At 46.6% G+C, this 21,489-nt stretch overlaps 6 protein-coding genes across 6 annotated transcripts; 4 read left to right on the top strand and 2 right to left on the bottom strand.

The window, feature by feature from the left end:
- Positions 1-712: 712 nt before the first annotated feature.
- On the bottom strand, positions 713-3,095 carry JR316_0011895 (Efflux pump vrtL; the record flags this gene model as incomplete). Its single annotated transcript, XM_047897536.1, has 13 exons — positions 713-869; positions 934-1,072; positions 1,127-1,217; positions 1,276-1,370; positions 1,430-1,621; positions 1,681-1,793; positions 1,850-1,964; positions 2,026-2,236; positions 2,305-2,396; positions 2,446-2,515; positions 2,574-2,587; positions 2,637-2,809; positions 2,860-3,095. 13 exons carry the CDS (start codon positions 3,093-3,095, stop codon positions 713-715), a joined length of 1,698 nt encoding a protein of 565 aa, XP_047743945.1.
- A 2,344-nt stretch (positions 3,096-5,439) lies between these two features.
- On the top strand, positions 5,440-8,358 carry JR316_0011894 (putative glucan endo-1,3-beta-glucosidase; the record flags this gene model as incomplete). Its single annotated transcript, XM_047897535.1, has 19 exons — positions 5,440-5,625; positions 5,674-5,723; positions 5,792-5,845; positions 5,903-5,935; positions 5,992-6,107; positions 6,160-6,220; positions 6,285-6,323; positions 6,374-6,486; positions 6,539-6,560; positions 6,613-6,647; positions 6,699-6,729; positions 6,778-6,842; positions 6,892-6,929; positions 6,986-7,030; positions 7,094-7,540; positions 7,599-7,921; positions 7,971-7,981; positions 8,032-8,150; positions 8,203-8,358. The coding sequence occupies 19 exons, from the start codon at positions 5,440-5,442 to the stop codon at positions 8,356-8,358; spliced, it is 1,944 nt and encodes a 647-aa protein (XP_047743944.1).
- Positions 8,359-9,566: 1,208 nt separating this feature from the next.
- Positions 9,567-10,840, top strand: JR316_0011893 (uncharacterized protein; the record flags this gene model as incomplete). The annotated part of the gene is made up of 4 exons (XM_047897534.1): positions 9,567-9,714; positions 9,770-9,935; positions 9,982-10,361; positions 10,413-10,840. 4 exons carry the CDS (start codon positions 9,567-9,569, stop codon positions 10,838-10,840), a joined length of 1,122 nt encoding a protein of 373 aa, XP_047743943.1.
- A 739-nt stretch (positions 10,841-11,579) lies between these two features.
- Positions 11,580-12,829, top strand: JR316_0011892 (uncharacterized protein; the record flags this gene model as incomplete). The annotated part of the gene is made up of 4 exons (XM_047897533.1): positions 11,580-11,724; positions 11,785-11,950; positions 12,002-12,285; positions 12,369-12,829. The coding sequence occupies 4 exons, from the start codon at positions 11,580-11,582 to the stop codon at positions 12,827-12,829; spliced, it is 1,056 nt and encodes a 351-aa protein (XP_047743942.1).
- A 529-nt stretch (positions 12,830-13,358) lies between these two features.
- On the bottom strand, positions 13,359-14,416 carry JR316_0011891 (uncharacterized protein; the record flags this gene model as incomplete). The annotated part of the gene is made up of 3 exons (XM_047897532.1): positions 13,359-13,433; positions 13,498-13,916; positions 13,966-14,416. 3 exons carry the CDS (start codon positions 14,414-14,416, stop codon positions 13,359-13,361), a joined length of 945 nt encoding a protein of 314 aa, XP_047743941.1.
- Positions 14,417-15,646: 1,230 nt separating this feature from the next.
- On the top strand, positions 15,647-19,007 carry JR316_0011890 (Sphingolipid long chain base-responsive protein PIL1; the record flags this gene model as incomplete). Its single annotated transcript, XM_047897531.1, has 6 exons — positions 15,647-15,765; positions 15,811-15,892; positions 15,948-16,328; positions 16,380-16,412; positions 16,465-17,659; positions 17,719-19,007. 6 exons carry the CDS (start codon positions 15,647-15,649, stop codon positions 19,005-19,007), a joined length of 3,099 nt encoding a protein of 1,032 aa, XP_047743940.1.
- Between the last annotated feature and the right edge of the window lie 2,482 nt (positions 19,008-21,489).

The raw sequence follows: 21,489 nt of genomic DNA, 5'->3' as shown, positions 1-21,489 counted from the left end.
ATATCAGAAATGACTCACTGCAATGATTCCCTGGATAAACGGTTAATAAAACGTGTGGATGTGAGACCCAGTCTGGCTCAGCCAGAAGTCGATTCTGCACGCATGTGTAACCCACACGACGATGTAATCGAAGAAATTTGTTGCCGTTTCCGATCGCGTGCCCACCTAATGGTGGCTTCGAGTGCGCGGATACACGATAAAGTCACTCTCGGAGCAGCGAAATGACCTTCAAAGCAACACACTGACTGTATTCTACAGGGTGCCATCGGCCGATAGTTTGCATGTGCCAAATATTTCCCAGAATTGACGATTAAAATATCCCTCACAGTTCCACGCCACAGGTATGCTGTACAATTACATGTCGCCGTTAATGATAATGCTGTTACAATAACATTAGAGGCGGCTGTTGATCTGCCTCGATAAGTCACTAAAATACATGCAAGAACTATAGATACACCTTTTGCGATAATTATCATCCGCCTCTATGTGAAATACACCATGGTAAGTCCGTGGGGGATGAAAGACTCGAAAAGCAATGCTAAAAGTGATTATGACAACCTAAAGTAAGAAAAATGCAAGAAAGAAACCGGAAAAGCATGGTCGTAATCGCAAAATCATGGATAAAATTGTTCGTCTTTGTCTTCTTCTCGTCATAGTCATGGGAGGTCATTACGCAAAAGCCTCGAGGCAGACCTAACAGGTATACGCCGTCTTAAACAGCACTCTTCTTTTCGTTATGGTTGTGGTCGTGTTGGGGAGCTTCCAGAGTTGGACCGGCTGAGATGGGTGGCGATCGCGGATGTGTCTGTTTTGAGGCATATCTGCTACTCATGCGAATTCGTTTGCCGTATTTCCAAAGAAGAAGCGGCCTGTAACGTATGGACGGACGGTTTAGAGATTACAACGTTTTAGAGATGAAAGAAGAAAACTTACGCAGGGCAACCTAAAACAATGGCCAAAGCCGCTAGGATGGTATTTCCTTTCCCGTATCCAAGTTTAGCATACATGGCAGGGGCGAACAACGGGAATCCGAATCCGGCTAGCGAACGTAACATTGAGACCGCTGCCAGGGCTAAAAACAAGAAATCATAAGGTCACGAAACACCTAAAAGATGAACTGACGCACCAGAGGCTGCATGAAGTGTAAATGTATCGACAACGTAGGTTTGAATGCCCTGGAACACGAGTATCATACCACCACCAACACACGCAGTACCCTTAGGAGAACATATTACTTAGCCACAGTACGACGCAAAAGAATCCTGGAAGACGTACAATGTCGACAGCCACCCAATGTAACTGTTTCTCAGCAGCCCAACCGCTCAAAAGCAGCCCAAAAGGAAGAATCAAGGAACCCGGGATGGTTGTTGCTATATTAAAGATGTAAATAAATATTGATGGCAGTAATATAATTAACATGACAACTCACGAAGACGGAATTCAGGCTCGCCCACACCATTGTTCCTCTTCTTGAAGTGAACATATATGCGGTCCATAAACCTTGCATTCAGTTGCGATGCCCCAGATAGGCCGAGTCCGAGTGCGATGTAGTGCAGTCCTCCAATCCCAGGGCCCTCATGATAGTTATTCCTGAAGATGACTGGTATCGTGGTCAAGAAAACTGTAGCAGAAAAATCAATTAGCACGACTCTGTCGAAGGGTACAGGGTACAGGACATACGATAAAAGATCCCGTACACGAAGGCCATGTATACGCCTAAAATCTGAACGATGGTTTCGAAGGCAAAGAGCTGGAACGGCCGAGTCAATGCTTTCGCAAATATGCGCTGCCATCTAGAAGTATCAGCGTGAGTATATTCAACAATCATTGCGATATCAGCGAGGCTTACGATCGCGATTCCGCTGACTCAAATATTGTCCTCACTTCTCGATGTGCCCGAGCACCTTGCTCCATCTCCTGACGGATAGCCTTGGCCTTTTGTTCGAGTATAAATGGCGCAAAAGCTATAGCAGTAATGTGTTAGCGTTAACGAATGGGAAAGAGATTGTCATTAAAATAACGCACTTTCGCGGAGGAAGAACAAACCCGAGAGCTGAACAAGGACATCCACAATACTTGTTGACCAGAACACCCATCTCCATGTTGAACGCTCCGCTATCCAACCACCACACACGGGCCCAATAACAGGTCCAAGGAGTGGAGCCAGTGAGTATATCGCGATTGCCCTTCCTCTTTCCTCAGCATGCCATATGTCTCCAAGCACGCCTCCACCGATCTATTTATGACGCGGAAAAATAAATCATGAGTAAGGAATGACGCTGCGGCATACAAAGGGGACCGCACCGAAAGTGGCGCACTGCCGCCTAATCCAGCCAATAGGCGAAAAATTATCAGTTGGTTTTTACTCTGAGCGAAGCCGCAAGCGATATTCCAAACTGAAGAACAAAAATGAGATTTGGAAAGTGAAGGAATTGAGAGGCGTACTCAGGTAGAAAAGATTAGACCACTGAAGAACTCGAGAACGACCATAGATTTCACTCAGAGGTCCCAGAAACTATAACCATGCAATCAATTTCAGTAAATTGTTGTCTTCGACTGATTAAAATACGAACCAGAGGTCCGACAGCTGATAAAAAATCAGCCAAAGTGCAAAGTTCGATGTTTCTAAAACTCACCGTAACCCAAAACGAAAACACTTGTCGTCATAGCTATGAGCACGGTACTGGTAATACCAAACTTTTGAGCCACCTGTTCTGTCGCAGGTGCAACCATTGACGAGGAAACTGGCGATATGAATGTGAATGATGAGACAACAATAGTCGCTGCCCATTTCTTTTTGTACGACCAACTGATGAAATTTATTAGTGAATAATTGGATATCAGTTGGTAGTGACACACTTTTTTGGATTGAGTGGGTCACTAGGACCATCCCAGTTCACCCAGAGCACATCGTCGTTTGAGTCCACCTCCCTGCTCTCTCTCTCCTTTTCCCCTTTATTTTTGAATCCCATCACTACTTCGACGTCATTTACATCTTCAGGTACAACTTCGCCTGGTAAGGTGGGTGCCGAATCTGAGCGTAATGATGATCTGTTTTCATGGGGACCTGTACTTCCAGAGGAATAGGATGCCATTGGGGACACTTGTCACTGAAGGTATTCTTAGTTGAAAATTGCGAATCGTGGAAGAACAAGGTTTAAATACCAGGGAGAGCGTAAATGTCGGGCGATGGCGATCGAACCGGCTATGATAAGCATGGCTAATGGCAGTGGATAAGCCATTGATGACATCCATCTGGTGACTCGTAGAAAAGTCCGGTTATAGAACCTTTCATGCGGTAGACACATGTGTGGGAGACGGACAGTCTTCCGTGTTCCTCTCCGTGATATAAATAGTTGGTGGTGTTTTGCCTTGCACGTCGTGCCGAAGGCATTGCCTAATGTCGGGGCCCGTGAATGTGGCGCGGTAATGACTAAAATCGTACTGGTTGCAGACTCTTTGAAGCTTTGTAATTATGGAAAAGAGGTTGAGCTTGAGGCCTAGTGAGGATTCAGATACTTACTGTCAATGAGGTGACACTGTACTCACTTGTCACTTATGCCACTATCTTCCATACATACCAAGCACCCTCGATTCTGCCGACAATGTTTTCAGTTCATTTCTGATCTCCAAACAGTTTATTTGATTACTCTTCGCATCGGTGACCTTTACCAAAGAGCTCGGGAACGCAGCTAAAGGTAAGTCGGAAGTCTAACCGAGAGAATGTAGGGGTTTTTGGACACGGACTCTGAGAGCATTGACAGGAATCTGGTTCGGCATACGTGGCCGTGAATTTCCACGTCTGGAGAGCGCTTGATAGCTGGGTACATATCGTGCACGTCGCGCGACGTGAGCAACGTACAACAACTCGTTTGACTTCCACTGACCAGCTGGCAGCTGGTCTGTACAGCTGGGTTTCAATCGGACTTCTGATATTAAAATACCCCATTACATAATTGTAACATCACGGGAAAATAGAACCGCAGTGAAACTCGCAAGTCCCGCTTCCCATCAATTTCAATGATTTGGAAGATTTTTTTAAAATTGTAATGTCAAGAACATCTAAATCAGTACACTATACTCTTGTATATAGTCAGACTAATCTGTCCTTCCTCGTTTGCCTAATATCAAGGAGTGGAAGCATCAACTTGCCTAAATTTGAGCATAAAATGACTTATTTAAAGGTGAAAATGCAAAATTCCGAGTCTCATCTGTGAATTATTTGTGTTTCAGGATGTAGATTGTACTTTTACTTCACTTTTCAGCCGTTTAAATGAGTACTGACATGGGTCAACGTGATCATAACAATAACTAGTTGAATTATTTCCAAGAAATGAGGAGATTGCATACAATCTTATGTGCCAACTGCAGCATGCACTCTTTGCATGTATACTTTAGCAGTTCACACTCCAGCATACACACAAAAGCATGTACATAGTGAATACAGTACTATCAGAGCAGAAGTAAACCTTTCTTACCGGTGTAAATATTAATTTTTGAAGGCTCTAATGAGTCTTTTTTGCAAAAGTCTGAGGCTTTAAAATTGAGTTTGGTACATACAATAAGATATAATTATACCCATTACTATCCAACCCATATTAAACGAGATTGAACTGGGGTCACTGTTCACGTTCAACATTTAAACGGTTTGCAGAAGCTCCAAAACGCGACCGTGAACGGATCGCGGGAACCGTCACATGACGCGGCGGAGCCCAATTAAGATGGCCATGCCGCCGATGGCCGCGAAGTTACTTAAAAAGTTGTCGGACATCGAAAAGCTGGTGACCTGAGGGTCTATGCACCCGCCAAACTCTGGTGACCGCGAGTGACAAGGCGGGCGATCGGGAGATGCTCGGAGAACTTAGCACAATGAAATGCACAAAATTCTGAATTTTTTGGCGCGCGGAAGGGCCCGAGCGTGACGAATTACATAATATTTCCGGTGACCCAAGCCGGTGAACGGGTCCCCAAGTCACAGGGAGTTCGCTATAGAACCACGCGGGAATTGCACCACGCGCAACCGTTGGACTAATCTGTCCCATTAACCTATGCCATGTTACTTCCTGACCACCCGTCACTCTGGGAACCCTAACCCAGGCCGGCCGTGGTAAGTCGTGGACGGTAACCGAACCGTCACAATAATACAAGAAGCAATGAATCACGCTCTGCTTTAAAGTTTTCATCCTCCTCGCATTGTCATTGGGATCTCATTGGGATCTCAGGGCATATACCTACCACCGAATATCATAACATAAAATGGTTCAACGCATTTTGAAAGAACGCGATTTTGTGACAGCAGAGAACCCATTGTTTCGCATATTAATGACTTTTTGAATGCCTTCACGTGTCACAGTACTTGCCACAGTGGCTATCTGGATTCTGCATTCACATATTTCGTCTCTCTTTGTCAATTCAGATCGCAACCTACACAACAAAATCATGCCACTGAAAACTGTCCTTCGAAAATGGCAGTCTATCGCTTCTCCCGGGCCCAGATCGTCGGACGAAAATCAAGGACGAAGTACAACATCATCCAGTCCATTCTGGATGGAGAAAATTAAACATCAAGGCATCTCTCCATTTAATGCCAATCCATCTACATATAAAGTTTTCAGAAATGTCAAAGTAAGTTTGGATTTTAACTGTTTCAATCACCTTGTCTGAATCCTACAGGATTATGGTGCGGTCGGAGACGGCATACACGATGATACTATGGCCATCAAGTTAGGAACTCGACCTTTAAATACTGGGGCCAGAAAACGTTCAACTTAAGCTGACCATCTTGTCTCAGTCGGGCCATAAGGGAGCAGAATCGATGTGGTGGCGGCACTTGTCCATCTTCAACGTTAGTGCCAACAGTTAGCCACTATTCGCCTGTTTCTGTCTCCTAACTTCTGCCAAGCGTTTCCCCGGCTGTCGTGTATTTCCCTCAAGGGTATCTCAAGTTTGCTCTGCTATCAAAATGATAACGAATCGATATACCACTTGTAGGATCTACCTGATATCGGCCCCAATTATCCCCTACTATTATACCCAACTTATTGGTGATGCCAAAGTGCCGCCGACCCTTTTGGCTGCAAAATCTTTCAACGGCTTTGCAGTCATTGGTGCCTTCATTTTCTCTTGAGTCTTCTATCTTTCGCTTAGATACAAGTTCAGATGCAAACCCCTATATCCCAGGCGGAGGAGGAGCACAATACTTTCAAGCAACGAATAACTTGTACGTTTTTGCAGTTGGCCCTTTTCCTCCACCAAGGTTACTGAACTACTTTTCCTCCCTCAAGTCACCGTTCCATCAGAAACTTTGTGATTGATGTTAGGCAGTACGTCACACCAGAATACATATTATTCAAACCACTGAACTTTAGAAAAGGGTCCCTCCAGAAAAACAACAAGGAACGGGTATACATTGGCAAGTTGCCCAAGCCACGTCCCTCATCAACATTGTCTTTGAAATGTCAACTGCACCGAATACCGCCCATCAAGGTCATTCAGTTTCAATGCGCATATATCTTGAGATTTGATCATCTTCTTCCAGGAATCTGGATGGAAAATGGAAGGTCAGAGATTTTATTCCTAATGCGCCGTATTTCATGCTCACTTTCAAGTAAGTGGTGGATTTATGGGTGATTTGGTCTTCAATGGAGGTCTGTGACTGTCTCTTTAAAGACCATGGGGTCAGAGCTAGAATGATTCAGGCAAATTTGGGATATGGGGAGGAAACCAACAGTCAGTTTTGTCCCACAAAAAAATCGACCCCGCTGACGCTTCGTAAAGGTTCACAGTACGAAATATTACCATTAATAACGCACAAATAGGAGTCTATAGCTTGTGGAATTGGGGTACATCTTCATTTACTTCCGCGGGACTGCTTATAACAATTAGAGCTAGGTTGGACATATCAAGACCTGAAAATCAATAATTGCCAGGTCAATAATCTGCCCTCACTTACGCAATGGAATGAAGGAAGTGAATGTGTTTTTAGGTTGGGTTCGATATTGCTACCGGAGGTGTTACTACCGAGGCCCAGGTATACGCCTCTCTTGTCGGACTGACTCAAGAATGATCAAGCTTACTCGAAATGTTATTTTAGACAACAGGCGCTCAGGCTATTATTGACGCGGTTGTTACCAATACGCCGTGCTTTGTGAGGACATCACAGCCCTCCAACGGCAGCCTTGCTGGCTCATTAGTCATCAGCAATGCTAAATTTACCGATGTACCTGTTGCGGTGGGTGTGCTTAACGGATCCACCGTCCTCGAAGGAACCTCTGGCGCAGAGAAAACAAAAATTATTGAAACGTGGGTGCAAGGAAATGTGTACAAAAGCGGCAATGGGAAGGGGATATTCTTGAAGGGAACAGTGCCGTCGCTTGTGAAGGCATCTTCCTTGCTGGATGACGAAGGAAAAATTGTCAGTCGTGGGCATCCCCAATATGAAGAGTATGATGCATCGGATTTCGTTAGCGCGAGAGACCATGGTGCGAAGGGTGACGGCATCACCGACGACACCGAGGCCCTCCAGTCTCTGTTCAATAAGGTGCGTGGCCACCCAACGACAGTCTGAAAAAACAATCCAACGGCGACACTTGGCCCAGTTTTCAGATCAAAAAATTATCTTCCTTGATGCTGGATTTTATATTGTTACGTCGACATTGACTATCCCTGCGGGAACGCGGCTTGTGGGTGAATGCTGGTCTGTATTGGCCGGAAAGGGGCCACTCTTTCAAAATCAAGACGCCCCTCAGGTTGTGTTCAGAGTCGGGGAACGGGGACAGGAACCAGCGACAGGGGTTACAGAGATTACGGATGTTGTGTTCACTACTGTTGGACCTGCGCCAGGCGCCGTCGTTGTTGAGTGGAACGTCAGAGAACCGGAAGGTATGAAGGCTGCTGCTGGGATGTGGGATACTCACATCAGGTGGGTGTTTGAATTTATATTGGAATGACCCTAATCAACAATTATCTAGGCTCGCCGGTAGTACGTTTGCTTGTTCGTATCATTAAATCTCTTTGATAACGATTTTTTAGGTAGTGGGACGAATCTTGAAGGGACAACTTGTCCCAAGTCTGGAGAAAGAGGCTACGATTCTTGCTATGCTGCGTTCCTTGCCCTTCACATAACGCCGTTGGCGACAGGTTACTTTGAGGTTAGATTAATTCGATCACGCTGGCATTGTGATTTTGACAGATATACTTCAGGGAACTTGGGTATGGCTGGCAGATCATGACCTGGACTTATCCGGAGAAAAACAGATCACGGTATATGCTGGTAGAGGAATATTGTCGGAGTCCCAAGGTCCGGTTTGGATGGTTGGGACTGCGTGTAGGCGCTTGCATTCAATTTTGCCTACTTGACATCCACTAACTGCGCAGCTTGTGCTCTTTCTCACCAGCAGAACATTTTGTTCTTTACCAGTATAATCTCGCCGGTGCACACGATCACTATATGGGATTGATACAGACCGAAAGTGTATGCGTCCAAACCCCTTTTAATTTTGAGCTGAAGGCTCATTGGACTCAACACAGCCGTATTATCAACCTAAACCACCCGCTCCAACGCCATTTAATGTCAACCCCTATTACAAGGATCCTCGCCCATACGATAGTTCTTCGCATTCTTGGGCTTTAACGATCTCTGATTCCCAACGCATTCTAATCTTTGGTAAGGGTAAATATATAACGCCAAGTGTGCTTGTGGTTGACTTGTGACTGCTTTATTAGGCGCTGGGCTTTACAGTTTTTTCGTGGTCAGTCTCTGTGCTGTCTATAAATAGCCTCACTTCTCATTTCATCCAATCTCTCTGATATGCATGTAGAACTATTCCCAAGATTGTATAAAGACAAGGAATTGTCAATCTCAGATTGCGAATATCGAATCCAGCTCCGATATCAACATTTGTAGCCTTTCGACTGTCGCATCGACATACCAGCTCAGCATCAACAAAACTGGGGTCATCCACCAGCAGGACAACATTAATGGTTTTGCGTCTACTGTTACGCTTTGGACAGAGTAACCTTAAAGTCTTCCTGTATTTTTCAGAATTTTCGCTTCATTTGAATGATGGACAATTCAACCCGAATCCACTACAGATTCAAGTCACCCTTTGGGTATCCACGTGTGTATTTTGGATCTTGGATACCGTCGACCTAATGCAAGCTCATTAAACACAACGTGAACACGGCAGGCTCAAAGTTGAGCCAAATCTGGTAACGATGCCGGCGAATATTATCCGTCTCCGAAAACCAAAATATGCCTTAGTAGGTTCACAACTAGGATGTTGGGTCGAACCTGTCGGTACTTCTCAGCGGTAAAGTATCTGCATGGTGTTGATAATTCTTTGGTGCCGCCTTCAAACCTATCTGTATAAAAACAGGCTTATCGTGCTAGGTGATACAGTTAAATTCGATCTTACAATCATGGGAATTTAGCTTGTTTTTGCATATAGCACGCCTTGCGGCGTTAACGCTTTCGGTCTCACAGACATGGCAGGGTGTAAAAATAATCAAGGATATACTTAAAGAAGGCATGTTGGTTGCACTTTTGATCCTCGTTGCTAACAAACATGTCCAGCATAATAATCGACGACTCGGACCTCTCTGCAGTGAAGTACGTTGGTAATGGTTGGACCAAGGGTGGAACATCGCATGAGAATGCAGGGACGGTGACTAGCTCAACTGAAGTCGGGGACTCCTTCAGCGTAACCTTTACGGGTACGTCGTGTAGCTTGTTTGGTGACAGGTTCATGTTGTTGAGAGACTAAGACAGGAACGAGAATTACAGTCTTTGGAACTATCGACTCAACCTCTCAGGGCGTTGTGACTAGCTACTCTGTTGATGGAGCTCCTCCGCAACAGTTCACCTCCCCAGCAGGTTCAGGAGATACATATAAGCAGCCCTTCTGGCAATCACCACAATTGAGTGCACAGCAACAGTATGTGACGCTTTCCATTTGGTATTGAAGCCTAAACGTCTTCAAGCAATCTTGTAGTTACGATGATTAAAGTGAACCCTGTACCTGATCAGGGAGAAGGCACTGTCTGGTTCGACTTCTTTCAGGTTGATGCGATTTCCCAGACATCCAATACCCCCAGCGGAAGCTCGACCTCTTCTCCATCCACATCATCAGCTTTAACGCTTACACCTTCCAACCCACCCAACGAGACTTCATCAAACTTACCTGCTGCTTCGCCAACGAACAAGAAGGGTAATATAGCACCCGCTGTGGGGGGCATCGTTGCTGCTATCGCATTGTTGGCTCTTTTTATCATTTATCTTATAGTTCGGCGGCGCAGACGTAATTTCAGGCACGAGGTCACCAGGCCTCCGAAGCCTGAAATTGATGCGAGCTTTACTCAAAGTATGTGTTCCATTTGACGCCCATACACTTTTTTTGATCGACGTAAATTAGCGCCGGGTTATATGCCCTTACCTCTTGGCAATTCTCAAGCCAATTTTGCACCAACTATGAACGGTACAGGACTTCAGACCAACTCACCATCGAGCTACCGTCCGCCACCTCCCTCATCAATACCTCGAAGCTCGATATCTCCATCAAACTATAGTGTACCGGCGGGTCAATCACTTCTGTATTACAACAGCGAGGCGCATGCATCGTCCTTGGCAGTTAACCAACGGCCATCGATGTCCTCTGCTGTCTCCACGTCCCATCCACCTACTGTTAACTCTAGGCCATCCATCAGCAAGGATACCAAGACTACAAATCCTTCATTGACAATGGCATGGGTACCAGAACCAATCCAACACGTCGACAGCGGTCTGCGAGTTGTCAACGTCCCAAAACCTGAGGAACTTCCACCCGTGTACAGTGCGCAGTAACTGTATCTGATATCTCAATATCATCTATGTGGCGTCGGCGGCTGGTGACATTTTATCTGCGGTCGGGAATACCGTCTTGATTCTCAGGATCCTCCTTCCATGAATTTGACAATTTGGAATCACTCAATATTGATATATACCCGTACTTAGACATCCACTTTACAGTAATCATCCTGGAATATCAACTACATGATGTTAGATCGAAGCAAGGTAACTGACTTGAAATAGTTTCTATATATAAACCTCGAGTCCACCTGTTGATCTCGCTGATTAACTATCACTGACTCTAAAAGTGCCCGCCAGTACCGGCATCTGTTCGACCTCCCGTTAATGTACCACCCATCCTTTCCTTCTAAGGTCGATAGCAATCAAGTGCATGAGCACGACTATCATTCGGTGCATGTACCTTAAGGCCTTGTTGCAAGACAATGCAAGTGGGTGAATACTAATACCAATAATCCTAAGATTAATAAGTCGCGTACTGCAAGCCGACGAAGCATCGGGACTGATGTAAGTTGAACATACCGGTATCGCCTTATAATGTTGATTTGCGTTGAAGTCCGGAAGAATAAACCCTAGGAACAACCATTTTCTTCGATCGTTATCATAAAGCACTGCATTCTGACGGTGGAGTTGCGATTCCAACGTAAGGTTCTTGAGGTTATATATACTAGTCCACAATGGACATCTACACCTGACGAAACTCCCTTCCCTTCCCTATTTTTTTCCCGCTAATTTCATGACCGAAACTATTATTGACGACCAGGATCTATCTCATGTTCACTATAATGGAACATGGATTAAAGGTGGCTCCACGATAGAGCACGATGAGACGGTCGCTAGTTCTACGGTTGTGGGGGATTCTTTTTCTGTGGATTTCTTTGGTGAGCTTTAAATGAATCTATTCGCCGATTAGCTGGTTAAATCATGCGACTCCATACAAGGAACGTCAATTACTGTTTATGGCACAATCGACATAACGTCGAGCGGTGTTCTTTCGAATTACTCGGTTGACGGGGCACCTCCCGAGCAAATGTCATCTCAAGCTGGTCAGGGTGATACACCTAATCAGCAATTCTGGAAGTCACCTACCTTGAATGTAGGACAGCAGTACGCCTGAATATTCATTACGCCTTTGAGCGTTGAAGCTCATTTTTTCAGTCATTTGCAGGTTACCATGGTGAAGGTGAACACCAATGCAGGTCCTGGGGAAGGGACTATTTGGTTTGACTACTTTCGAGTAACTGATCCGACAATTCGTTCGCCTTCTGCATCTTCCCACAAACATCGTATTGGGGCAATTGTAGGGGGAGTTGTTGGAGGTGTCGTGCTTACTCTTGTGGTACTTCATTTCATCATTTTTCGTGGAAGGAAAAAACGAGCCTCGCAAAAACCTCTTCCTTTTCCCCGGAGTATTGAACCTATTGATGCAGAGTCACCATCCTGTATGTTTCTCCTGCTACTCTACTACGAGAACCATCTTTCCTGACACCAGACCTTTTGTTACCTTTAGTCTACTCTACGTCAGGTAAACAAAGGTTTACCCCATTTCCATTTACGCCTACGCGGACCGTGGAAAATTCATCCCCTACTTCACCATCGGAAAGTGTCGCGAGCACATCCCCAAATACATTACATTCACGAAAATTGATGGCTCTCCATCAGACTCAGGTTCCAACCCATTCTACTTCGGGGCCACTGACTGCTGTAGCAAACTCCACCAACAGCTCGTTACCACTGTCGCATGAAGAGAACAGACGGTTGTCTACTATTCAAGAAACTATTCAAAGTGCTGTGGCCAGGCACAATCCAGGGGTCATTAATATCATCATTCCCCAAGCTACCACCCCTCCCAGCACAGTATCATCGGCCGAGCTGTTGTCCCAGCCTGTTCAGCACATCGACAGCGGGGTGCGTGCGATTAATATACAGCCAGAGGACGCCTTGGCAGGTGGTGTAGAGCTTCCACCAATCTACAGCCCTGTGTGAGCCTTCATTTCCATTCAATATCTTTCGATCCGGATTCCCGAGAATTGAAACCATAACTCTTGCAATGACGCACTGTAACATCAACGGTATTGGAAATGTAATTGTATAATATGACTACCTCACCGTCTTCATCGTGGCCTCTTCTGCATGTTTTTAGGATCTAGTACATCATACGATTGGTATTTATATCGCCAGGGGAGCAGGGGACCGGGGGATGAATCCCTTTGTAAGACAATATATTTGACGTTACGCTGATATTTAAGCCGCTTTTCTCGACGAAAATATTTGGTTCATGCCACCCTCGAAGTTTGGACTGACCCATAATTTTTTGTTCAGCTACCAGCCGAACAAAAGTGTTCTAAAAATAAACACAATTTTCCCATGATATATCCGAAAATATCGACTTCTACGTAGTCTATGCTTTTAGTTCTAAGTTCTACGTGTAATCAGCTGTCTGGAAAAAAGGTAGTCTAAAAAATTCATGCACAGTCTCATACTAGTCAGACAAAAATCCAAGGCCATAACTTATTCAAAAATAAGAGGATGAAAAAGCGTAATAAACTTCAACCTTCACGTTGAAGACAGTATTAATCCAACCAGGGGACTTTTCATTAATAAGAGTCAGTTCAGCGTAAAGACCCCCAGCGAGTGTTGAAAATGCCACTTACCAATGCTCTGGCCATCAGCACTATTTGGTCGCCAACGGAGAGGGAATTAACAAACCCCGCACCTGTCGAAGCTCGAGCGGTTGGGTTGCTGCTTTCAATAACAGCTTCGGTTGGCACTGGGTCGTTGTATTTCCAAGTGACCTCATGCCATCCTTGTGAATTGTCTCCGGTTGAGCCAGGATTTGCCGACGGAGAACTCGTTGCGACGTGCCATCGTTTTTGGTCATCCATAGGATTAGCTATTGGCGCACCAGCAAGCTCACACTCTTGGAAGTCATTAAGATATTTTGGGTGAGGAGCAGCAAGGCCGGAGAACCAGTTGTTTGGACGTATGGGGCTCTCGTACGTTGGTATGGATTCCCCATGTCGAAGGATCATGGACTCAAACCAAGTTGTATAGCTGCTTGTGACGTCTGATGCTGTTCTATCTTCAGACTTCATCTGGAAATACAAGCAATGACTGTTTACCTGCTCTAGATTCCTTGGTTTTTTCATAGCAAGATTCGTAAGACTTGATGAAGAATTTAACCATTTTTACCATAGTAGGCACGCTAACACCGGCACGCTCAATAGAGGGTACTTTTGGAGTGACCAAAAAACACCATTGCGCATTGTTGTCGGGGGCCTCCAACGCAGAATAAGCTGAGTTAAAAGAGTTTCGGGAAACTGCAACCCAAGGCCAATACTCGGCTAGGTCAATGATGACATCTGCCAGCTCGACCGGTACGAAGTGCAGGAGGATGTTCTGAACGCGGCAGATATCGCTAACGGAGTAAGAGGGGCGAGGCATAGGGCCAGTGTCTTTGTCGGCGGGACATGGAAGATCTGTGGCAATATGGATGGAGGGAGTTTGAGGCGCTTTCGGGGTCGAGCCTTTTTTTATTTGAGAAGGTTTTGTGAAGCTGGATGTTGACGCCATATCGATGTTTTTTGAGAAGGAAACCAAAGAGCTACTGGAGAATTGACAGTAAAAAGCGACACTTTATAATAGCTGGCTGAAAGCTCGACATGTTGATATTGAAGACGATGCCATGACTTTGATGAATCAAATCTAGAATCAGGGTACTAACAAGGATTGAACGATGATAAGAGAAGTTAATGAATATAATGAGATCCACACATACACCTTCTGGAGCCCGTCAATTCATTGGTGTAGTATGCTGTGCCCCAAAGACAGAAAAACAGTCCCAGTATAATCGTGTTTGAAGTTTGATCGATACAGAGGCAAATGACTGGTGTCAGTATTTCGAGAGTGATGGAAGCAAAGGCCTATTACAGATGTTTCCATTTCCATGTCATGGCAAATGTATACGGGCAGGATTGAACTACTGCATGAACATCCATACCAAAAATTTCTCGGGGGGCAATCTGGGCCAGACATTTGGTGATCGCTCCGAAGGTGACAAGAGTGAACCGTTTGGTTGCACGACGAAAGGAAGCTATTTGGAGCAGCAAATGCTGTAATAAGGGCGGAGATCATAGAGTTTGTATAGGGTGCTCACCCCAATCGGTTCTCTGAAGTGTCCTACACCACGGTGGCCGGAACGGGAGACAAAATTTCCGAGTATCTACCGCAACGGCAAATATTGGGTTGACCGTTCATGTGGGTAGGTATTTTCCAAAGCTTCAATTAGGGAGACGCATAGGATAGAATAGCTTAACGATGTTTTATCAACGATCTTCATGTCAATCGCGTCACCAGGTCCAGCCACGGCCCACGGCCTGGGAATTAAAAAGGACCGTATCCAAGTGGACAATATCGGGATTGAAGGGCTAGCATTCTGCTCGAAGGTGTACATGATCTGAAAGGCACTTCCAGGGTCCTGATAGCTAACTATCTTTGAGGATTTTGTTGACAGCTCCGGCAGAATTTAGGTTCCATGTAATGTTCGCTGCTTCGTGTTTTAGGGTGCTCGAGGCTTTTGGATCCATTTAGTAGCGTATACAAGACACCATGTTAGAACGTACTGGTGTATTTGGTTGACATGTAGTACAACAAATCTCATCGTCGGATTACTGGGTAGCGGCGTTAGTAGACAGCATCAAGGATGTTGGGTCTTGTAAAATAGGAAATTGGCGAGATCAGCCGCATAATGAAAACGGAGCCAAATACTCTTAACTCCAAACTCCACATCTTACCCTGACCACCATGTTTAGGACAGCGGCAACAAAAATCGCGCACAATTCAACGATCCCAGCCCTGGGAGGCAATCAGGACCTGAGACCACTGCAGGACCTCATCACCGCTGAGAAAGCAGTGTTAATATCGTACGTGGAAGCTCAGGAGTTCGAATAAAGTCTGACGTCAGATAGGCTGCAAAAGCTCAGCGTGGACTATTCCAAGGCCTCAGAGGCGCTACGGACATGGGGGCTGAATGAGGGTGATGACCTCGGTGTGAGTCCCTATCACATTCATGTCTCGCTCGCTGTCAACGTCGATGTGCATTCAGGACATTCTGAGTGCATCCACGACAATCCTAAACCACTTCTCCGCTGCACTATCTCAATATGCGACTCACGGCCATTCCATGCGAGACCAGCTCAAAGCGATCCGGACAAGAGAAGAGTCTCTGGCAGACTTGAAACAGAGGAGACGCACGGTAGTTCGCAAGGCCGAAGACGCGGAGAAGAAACTGAGTAAGATGAGCCCAGAGCACAAGAACCTTGCGATGCAGACCGACTTGCTGAACCGACTAAGAGACGAGATACGGACGATGGATTCGGATATTATGACCGAGGAAGCTGCGCTCGGCGACTTCAAGCGCTCTGCAACGAGGGGCTGGATGGGACTTAAGTTCGGAGGCTTACTAGAGTGTTGCGAGAAGGGAACAGTGAGTGACTCAATTATGTCAGTCTTGAATAACACTCCTAATTAACCTCAGATTGCCGCAGAATTTGGTAAAATGATCATCTCAGTATGTCGTGTGCCTTTCATTAATGGTCAACTCCTGAACCTACGATTTGCAGGAAATATCTGAGGAGATCACCCAGCCGGGACTTCCCCGAAGCCTGTATTACGGGCAGAGTAAGACGGAAAATCTTGTTGCAGAAGCCGGACGATGCATCAATGAAGTCGTACTATCAACCGTCCCCTCAGTCGGCGCCCGCGATCGTCGACACTACGAGCAACAACAACAACAAGATTTGCCCCCTCAGCCTAGCAGCCCAACGGCTGGCTGGGAAACTAAACCGCAGCCACTGCAACCAACTACATCTGACTACTTGGGCAATTCGCAACGAGCATTTGGAAACGAGACGCCTGCATCGCCCATTGGTGTCATTGGGCAATCCTTCACTGATCAGCCGTATGCCCCTCAACATCGACAACAGCTTTCCGGCGGTTCCGGGTTCCAGTCGCCGCCTATGCTTCCTGAAATCCAGTCCGAGTTTGCTGACAGACCTCCTCAAATCACTGATGATTTCGGCATGAACACGCGCACGGCTGGGTTGATGGACACGTCGAACGCAGTAGGTGGTAGATTCGCAACCTTCCCAGTCAAGACCCGTGCTCCTGGTTCTACTGGCGGGTATTCACTCCAGGATCCTCCTCGACAACATGGCCAAGACACGTCCTTCTCTGCCTCGGTCGCCGAAGCATTGGATGGGAAAATGGTTCCAGAGAACCAGTCATCATTTGGCGGTAGAAATGCCACAGGCCAGCCGCCCTGGTCAAGCCCTGGTGCTGCATCTTTCGAGTTTAGCCCGCCACCTCCGGCTCCCAGCATGCTCCCTCCTGCCAGTCCTGCTGCTTCCTCTCACCCCCCACCGCCGCCACCAGGCGCGGCCCCTCCCAACCTTACAAACTCGTGGCGCGAAGACACGATGCAGGCACCCGGCCATAATCGTGGCTTTTCGGCCAATGACGACGCGTTGCTGGCGTATATGATGACACCATCGGCGTCGGATGATTTGCAGACAGAAGATGGCACGACGAATGTGTCGACACATGACAACAACACTCTCGTTGCGCATAACCACGAAGAAACGGAGCAGCAGCGCATCAGTAGGCACGTGAGGTTCGGAGAGGTCCAAGATGTTGTGCAGGAGATGGAGAAGAAAAAGTCGTTGGAAAAGGAACGGCAGGCCCAGATAGGGGTTGCAGAGCCAGAGCCAATTCCCATCCCCACACAACAGGATTCATATACGACTGAGGGTAATAATAGTACGTGTATCAGATGTCTAGTGCTTAACATGAACTCAGTGTCTATCATTCTTTTCCAGAGTCTGACACTGGAAACGGTGAAAGCACCTCTCCGACTAACAAGCCACCCAGTTATCGCATTCCTGCCCCCCCTTACGTCTCAGACGATGACGAAAAGGCTCTCAATGCCGCTGCTGCCCGGGACGTCGCTCGAGAAATGGAAAGTCTAAACAGCCAAACCAACCTTTCTAACATGAACCAGCAATCCGAAACAGATTCTATCGTAGAACGTGGCCGATCACCACCAGCATCTCAAGGATTTAATGAGAAGACAAGCATTGAGCGAGATCGTTCCCCCCTTGCCCCTCCAAAAGCACCATTCGCAGGCCGCGCAGTATCACCACATCCATACGCTGAGCTCAACGCGAATGCACCAGCACCCACACCTTACGGAGGACCACTATCTGCTGCACAGTCGTACGCACAATCGTACCAAGACCAGGGAAGTCCATATGGCTCACCATCGTTGAATTCTCCGGCCCAGGCCTACGCACAACCATACCAAGCATCATCAGCTTACTCCCAACCAACTTCTACAGATAACCTTCATGCAAATTCTTCCCTTCCTCCTAGATTCCAGGCACTCAACCGCTCCTCCGATAACCAAGTACCACCGCGCTTCCAGTCAACACCAGGTTCGCCTGGCACGACGCACCAGCTTCCGCCTCGATTTCAGGTCGGTGGTTCCTCCCAGATTCCGCCGGCGGGGATAAGCCTGCCAGGACAACAGCAGTTTGACACCGTGCGGAAAGACCCTAATTCGGAGGCCACGACGCCATATCGCACGCCGCCAGAGTATCCGCGTGCACTTGGAGTCAGTACGTCGTCATTCACGAGGTCAACGAGCTCGTTAAATGCCGCAGCAGGCGCGGCGTCTTCGCCTTCTGGGACGGGCCCGTCGGCGTCTGGTCCGCGGACGATCTCGGCTGCGGCGTTCAAGAGACCGCGTAACGCAAGCACGGACACTGGAGACTATGTCAAGAAGAGCTTACCGAGCTCGCCATATCCTCTGAGGGATCAGGGTGAGCGTGGGCCTTCTCTGAGCGGCGCTACTGCTGTTGCGCCTCCTCCAACAACGGGGGCGAACCCACAGCCTGTAGGACGTACGCAAGCCGATGTTGAGGATGACTACGATTACATCAGTGCGTATGTGAACAGCAGTAATCCCAGCAGCCCCATTCGAGGCGACTTCCCAAGCAATGCACCCGGTCAGGGCACCTCGCTTCCCGCTGGGCTTGGTGGAAAAGCTGGTGGATATGGAGATGGTCGATTTACTACCGATCTAGAGGGAGGTTCCTCATTGCGATAAAGATAACACTTTGAGGTGGTGACTCTTCGTTTGCATTTCGTACATGTGTTTTTTTCTGTTTGATCTGTTATGCATGTTTGATGCTTCAAGTGGTTACAGATTGGACGAGATGTTCACAAATCTGTTTTCCTTCCCTTGATACGTTGGATTGGCCTAGAGCCTGTTACTTTTGAATGGACGTCATCTGTATGTTTTCTTTTAGTTCCGTCTGACTGCAAATCGACGAAGTGTCATTGATTCATATCTGTATCTTGTTGGATGGTATTTAGTTATCTTATTTATTAGGCACATAGATGGTTGCTTGTTACCTTATCTTTCCGTCTTTTCAACGATGGTACCTTGTATCTCAATCAAGCTCTATCGCAAGTTATGCTTGGGCTCTAAACTCATGGCGCGTTTCATTTCTGGTTTCGTGGTATCCATCAGGCGCATCAACGGGGGCGAGCGGTGCCGTGGCCAAAGCTTTTTCAGCTCTAAGCTGAGCATAGGCGACATCGTTTATCTCTATCGAGGAACTCGACTATCTGAGGCTATCTCACCTCACCGTTTGACGCGAGGCTACACACAGTGCGCTATCCATTTGATTTTATAATCGGCGCGGGTATGATGGAGCTTGCGCATAATGGCGGCAATCCCGGCGCCCATTTGGATACTTTGATTATTATCTGTTACATCACACCTTCCTCAAAGTTCTTCGACGCCACTGCCAGCCACTGCCCTGGACAAACCACTTGCCCAACTGAAGGTTCACGTAGTCGTCTGACTTGTGTCGGGCGATCTTGTGCATGGCGTAGAGAACGACCCACATTTTCACTGTCCCACGTATAATCGGCATTTATAGCGCCCGCACGAATAACGATGGTGAGTTTTTGACTGGAGCAAGACTGGAGCGCTATTTAGTGAAGACTACTGTTGTCGTGTGCATTGTCGTAGCCGCCTTGGAACTCCCATTTAGTAACATCCGTATCATGCGGGGTCCGATCACAATCAGTTCTGGGCATCGTATGGCCTCTTTTAGTATTTCCCCAGATCCAAATGCTTAAAACAGACCTAAAAGGCTCAAATCCTAACCTGCAGTATAAGGGTATGACCGCAAGCGCCGGTGACGAAAGAGCTATAATTAAGTTGAGGGGGGAGTAAAAGGCACGCATGGAGGCGCCCGTGGGCTTCCGAAGCTTCTTCCAATCCATTGAGAGTCGAGGAGCAAGATAAAATATAATGAAAAGATATTAAATAAAAGGCTGCAGAAATCTCCATAATGCAGGTGATTCATGCGTTTATGATAAGAATCGCGTAGAGGCGCCGGCAAGCTGCGGTGTTCTGAAAACCCAAGGATAGGATCGGGGTGGAATCTATCGGTATCAAACAAATGGTGTGTTCTGCAACTCACTCCGCCAGCTCATCGAATCCGGATATGAGGATATGATATTAAACTACTCGAAGCTGAGGTATAGCACCAGCAGCCTGGCCTTCAAGCTCATACACATGTATTGGCCTTTGAACTGTGATGTACTGTCTCCAGAAAGCTGCACCTCGTGCATTCATCCTTTTCAAACCCTGGGCGTTGGTGCATCCGTATTGATCGACCCTCTATCTCAGCATATTGTTAATGTAGACGCGTGGTCTGTTCATCTGAAGCTTCCCATGTGTTTTAGCAGATTTCTTACTGTTCTTATCAACTAAAGTTTCCTAGCGTGTAAATCATCATCAGTTTAGCTGAACCCTACCCCCGAGGCAATGCTGATCGGTCTGCTCAGGTACAATTGAAGTCTTTACCGCGACTCACATTCTCCGAGAAATCAGTACTAATCATCAGCCGCGTTAACCTGAAAAACAATATAATAATACAATTGGAGTCAGCGGTAAATTTAAATTAGAGAAGAATCCGGTGTTTTGACACATTGTCGGAAGGGATTGTGACAATTCGTATAACTCTGGTCAGAGACCCTTGCAGTTGAACGATACTATGCCTTGTTAAGGTTTACGCAGGCAAGATGTCCTATTTTCTTCGAGTTTTTGATTCAAATTGATTATCTTGAAATGTACTTACTAGGATGATGACCCGGAGACCGTTATCCAATGTTTCAAAAGACACAGATTGCCTGAAACATGAATTTTAAAAAAATGACAATATCTCAGTGATTTCTGCCTTCAAGTGAGCTTTTGGACAACTTTTCGATGATATAGTACTGTTCAGTGACTTCAAATAGCGGAGCTATAATTTCTGCTGATCATCATTACTAAGCTACCATCAAACCGACTGACCTTCCAAACCGAACAACGGGTACCCATAGTACCACAGCTTCATAGTAACCCACAGTAGCGCGTGGTCGCAGTGTTGCCAAGTTTTGCCAAGTGTGTCTCTATTTGGACTTATCGGTGTTACAAGCACAAACGGACGAAAAGCACCGACAACCCCCGACAACGTTTCGACAATCAAATTCGCTTCATTACACCGGCTCTCCAAGTTCCAATTACGCTC

This window comes from Psilocybe cubensis, chromosome 11 (assembly GCF_017499595.1).
Source record: "Psilocybe cubensis strain MGC-MH-2018 chromosome 11, whole genome shotgun sequence".
Classification (NCBI taxonomy): Eukaryota; Fungi; Basidiomycota; class Agaricomycetes; order Agaricales; family Agrocybaceae; genus Psilocybe; species Psilocybe cubensis.
This window is presented reverse-complemented; position numbering and strand designations above follow the sequence as displayed.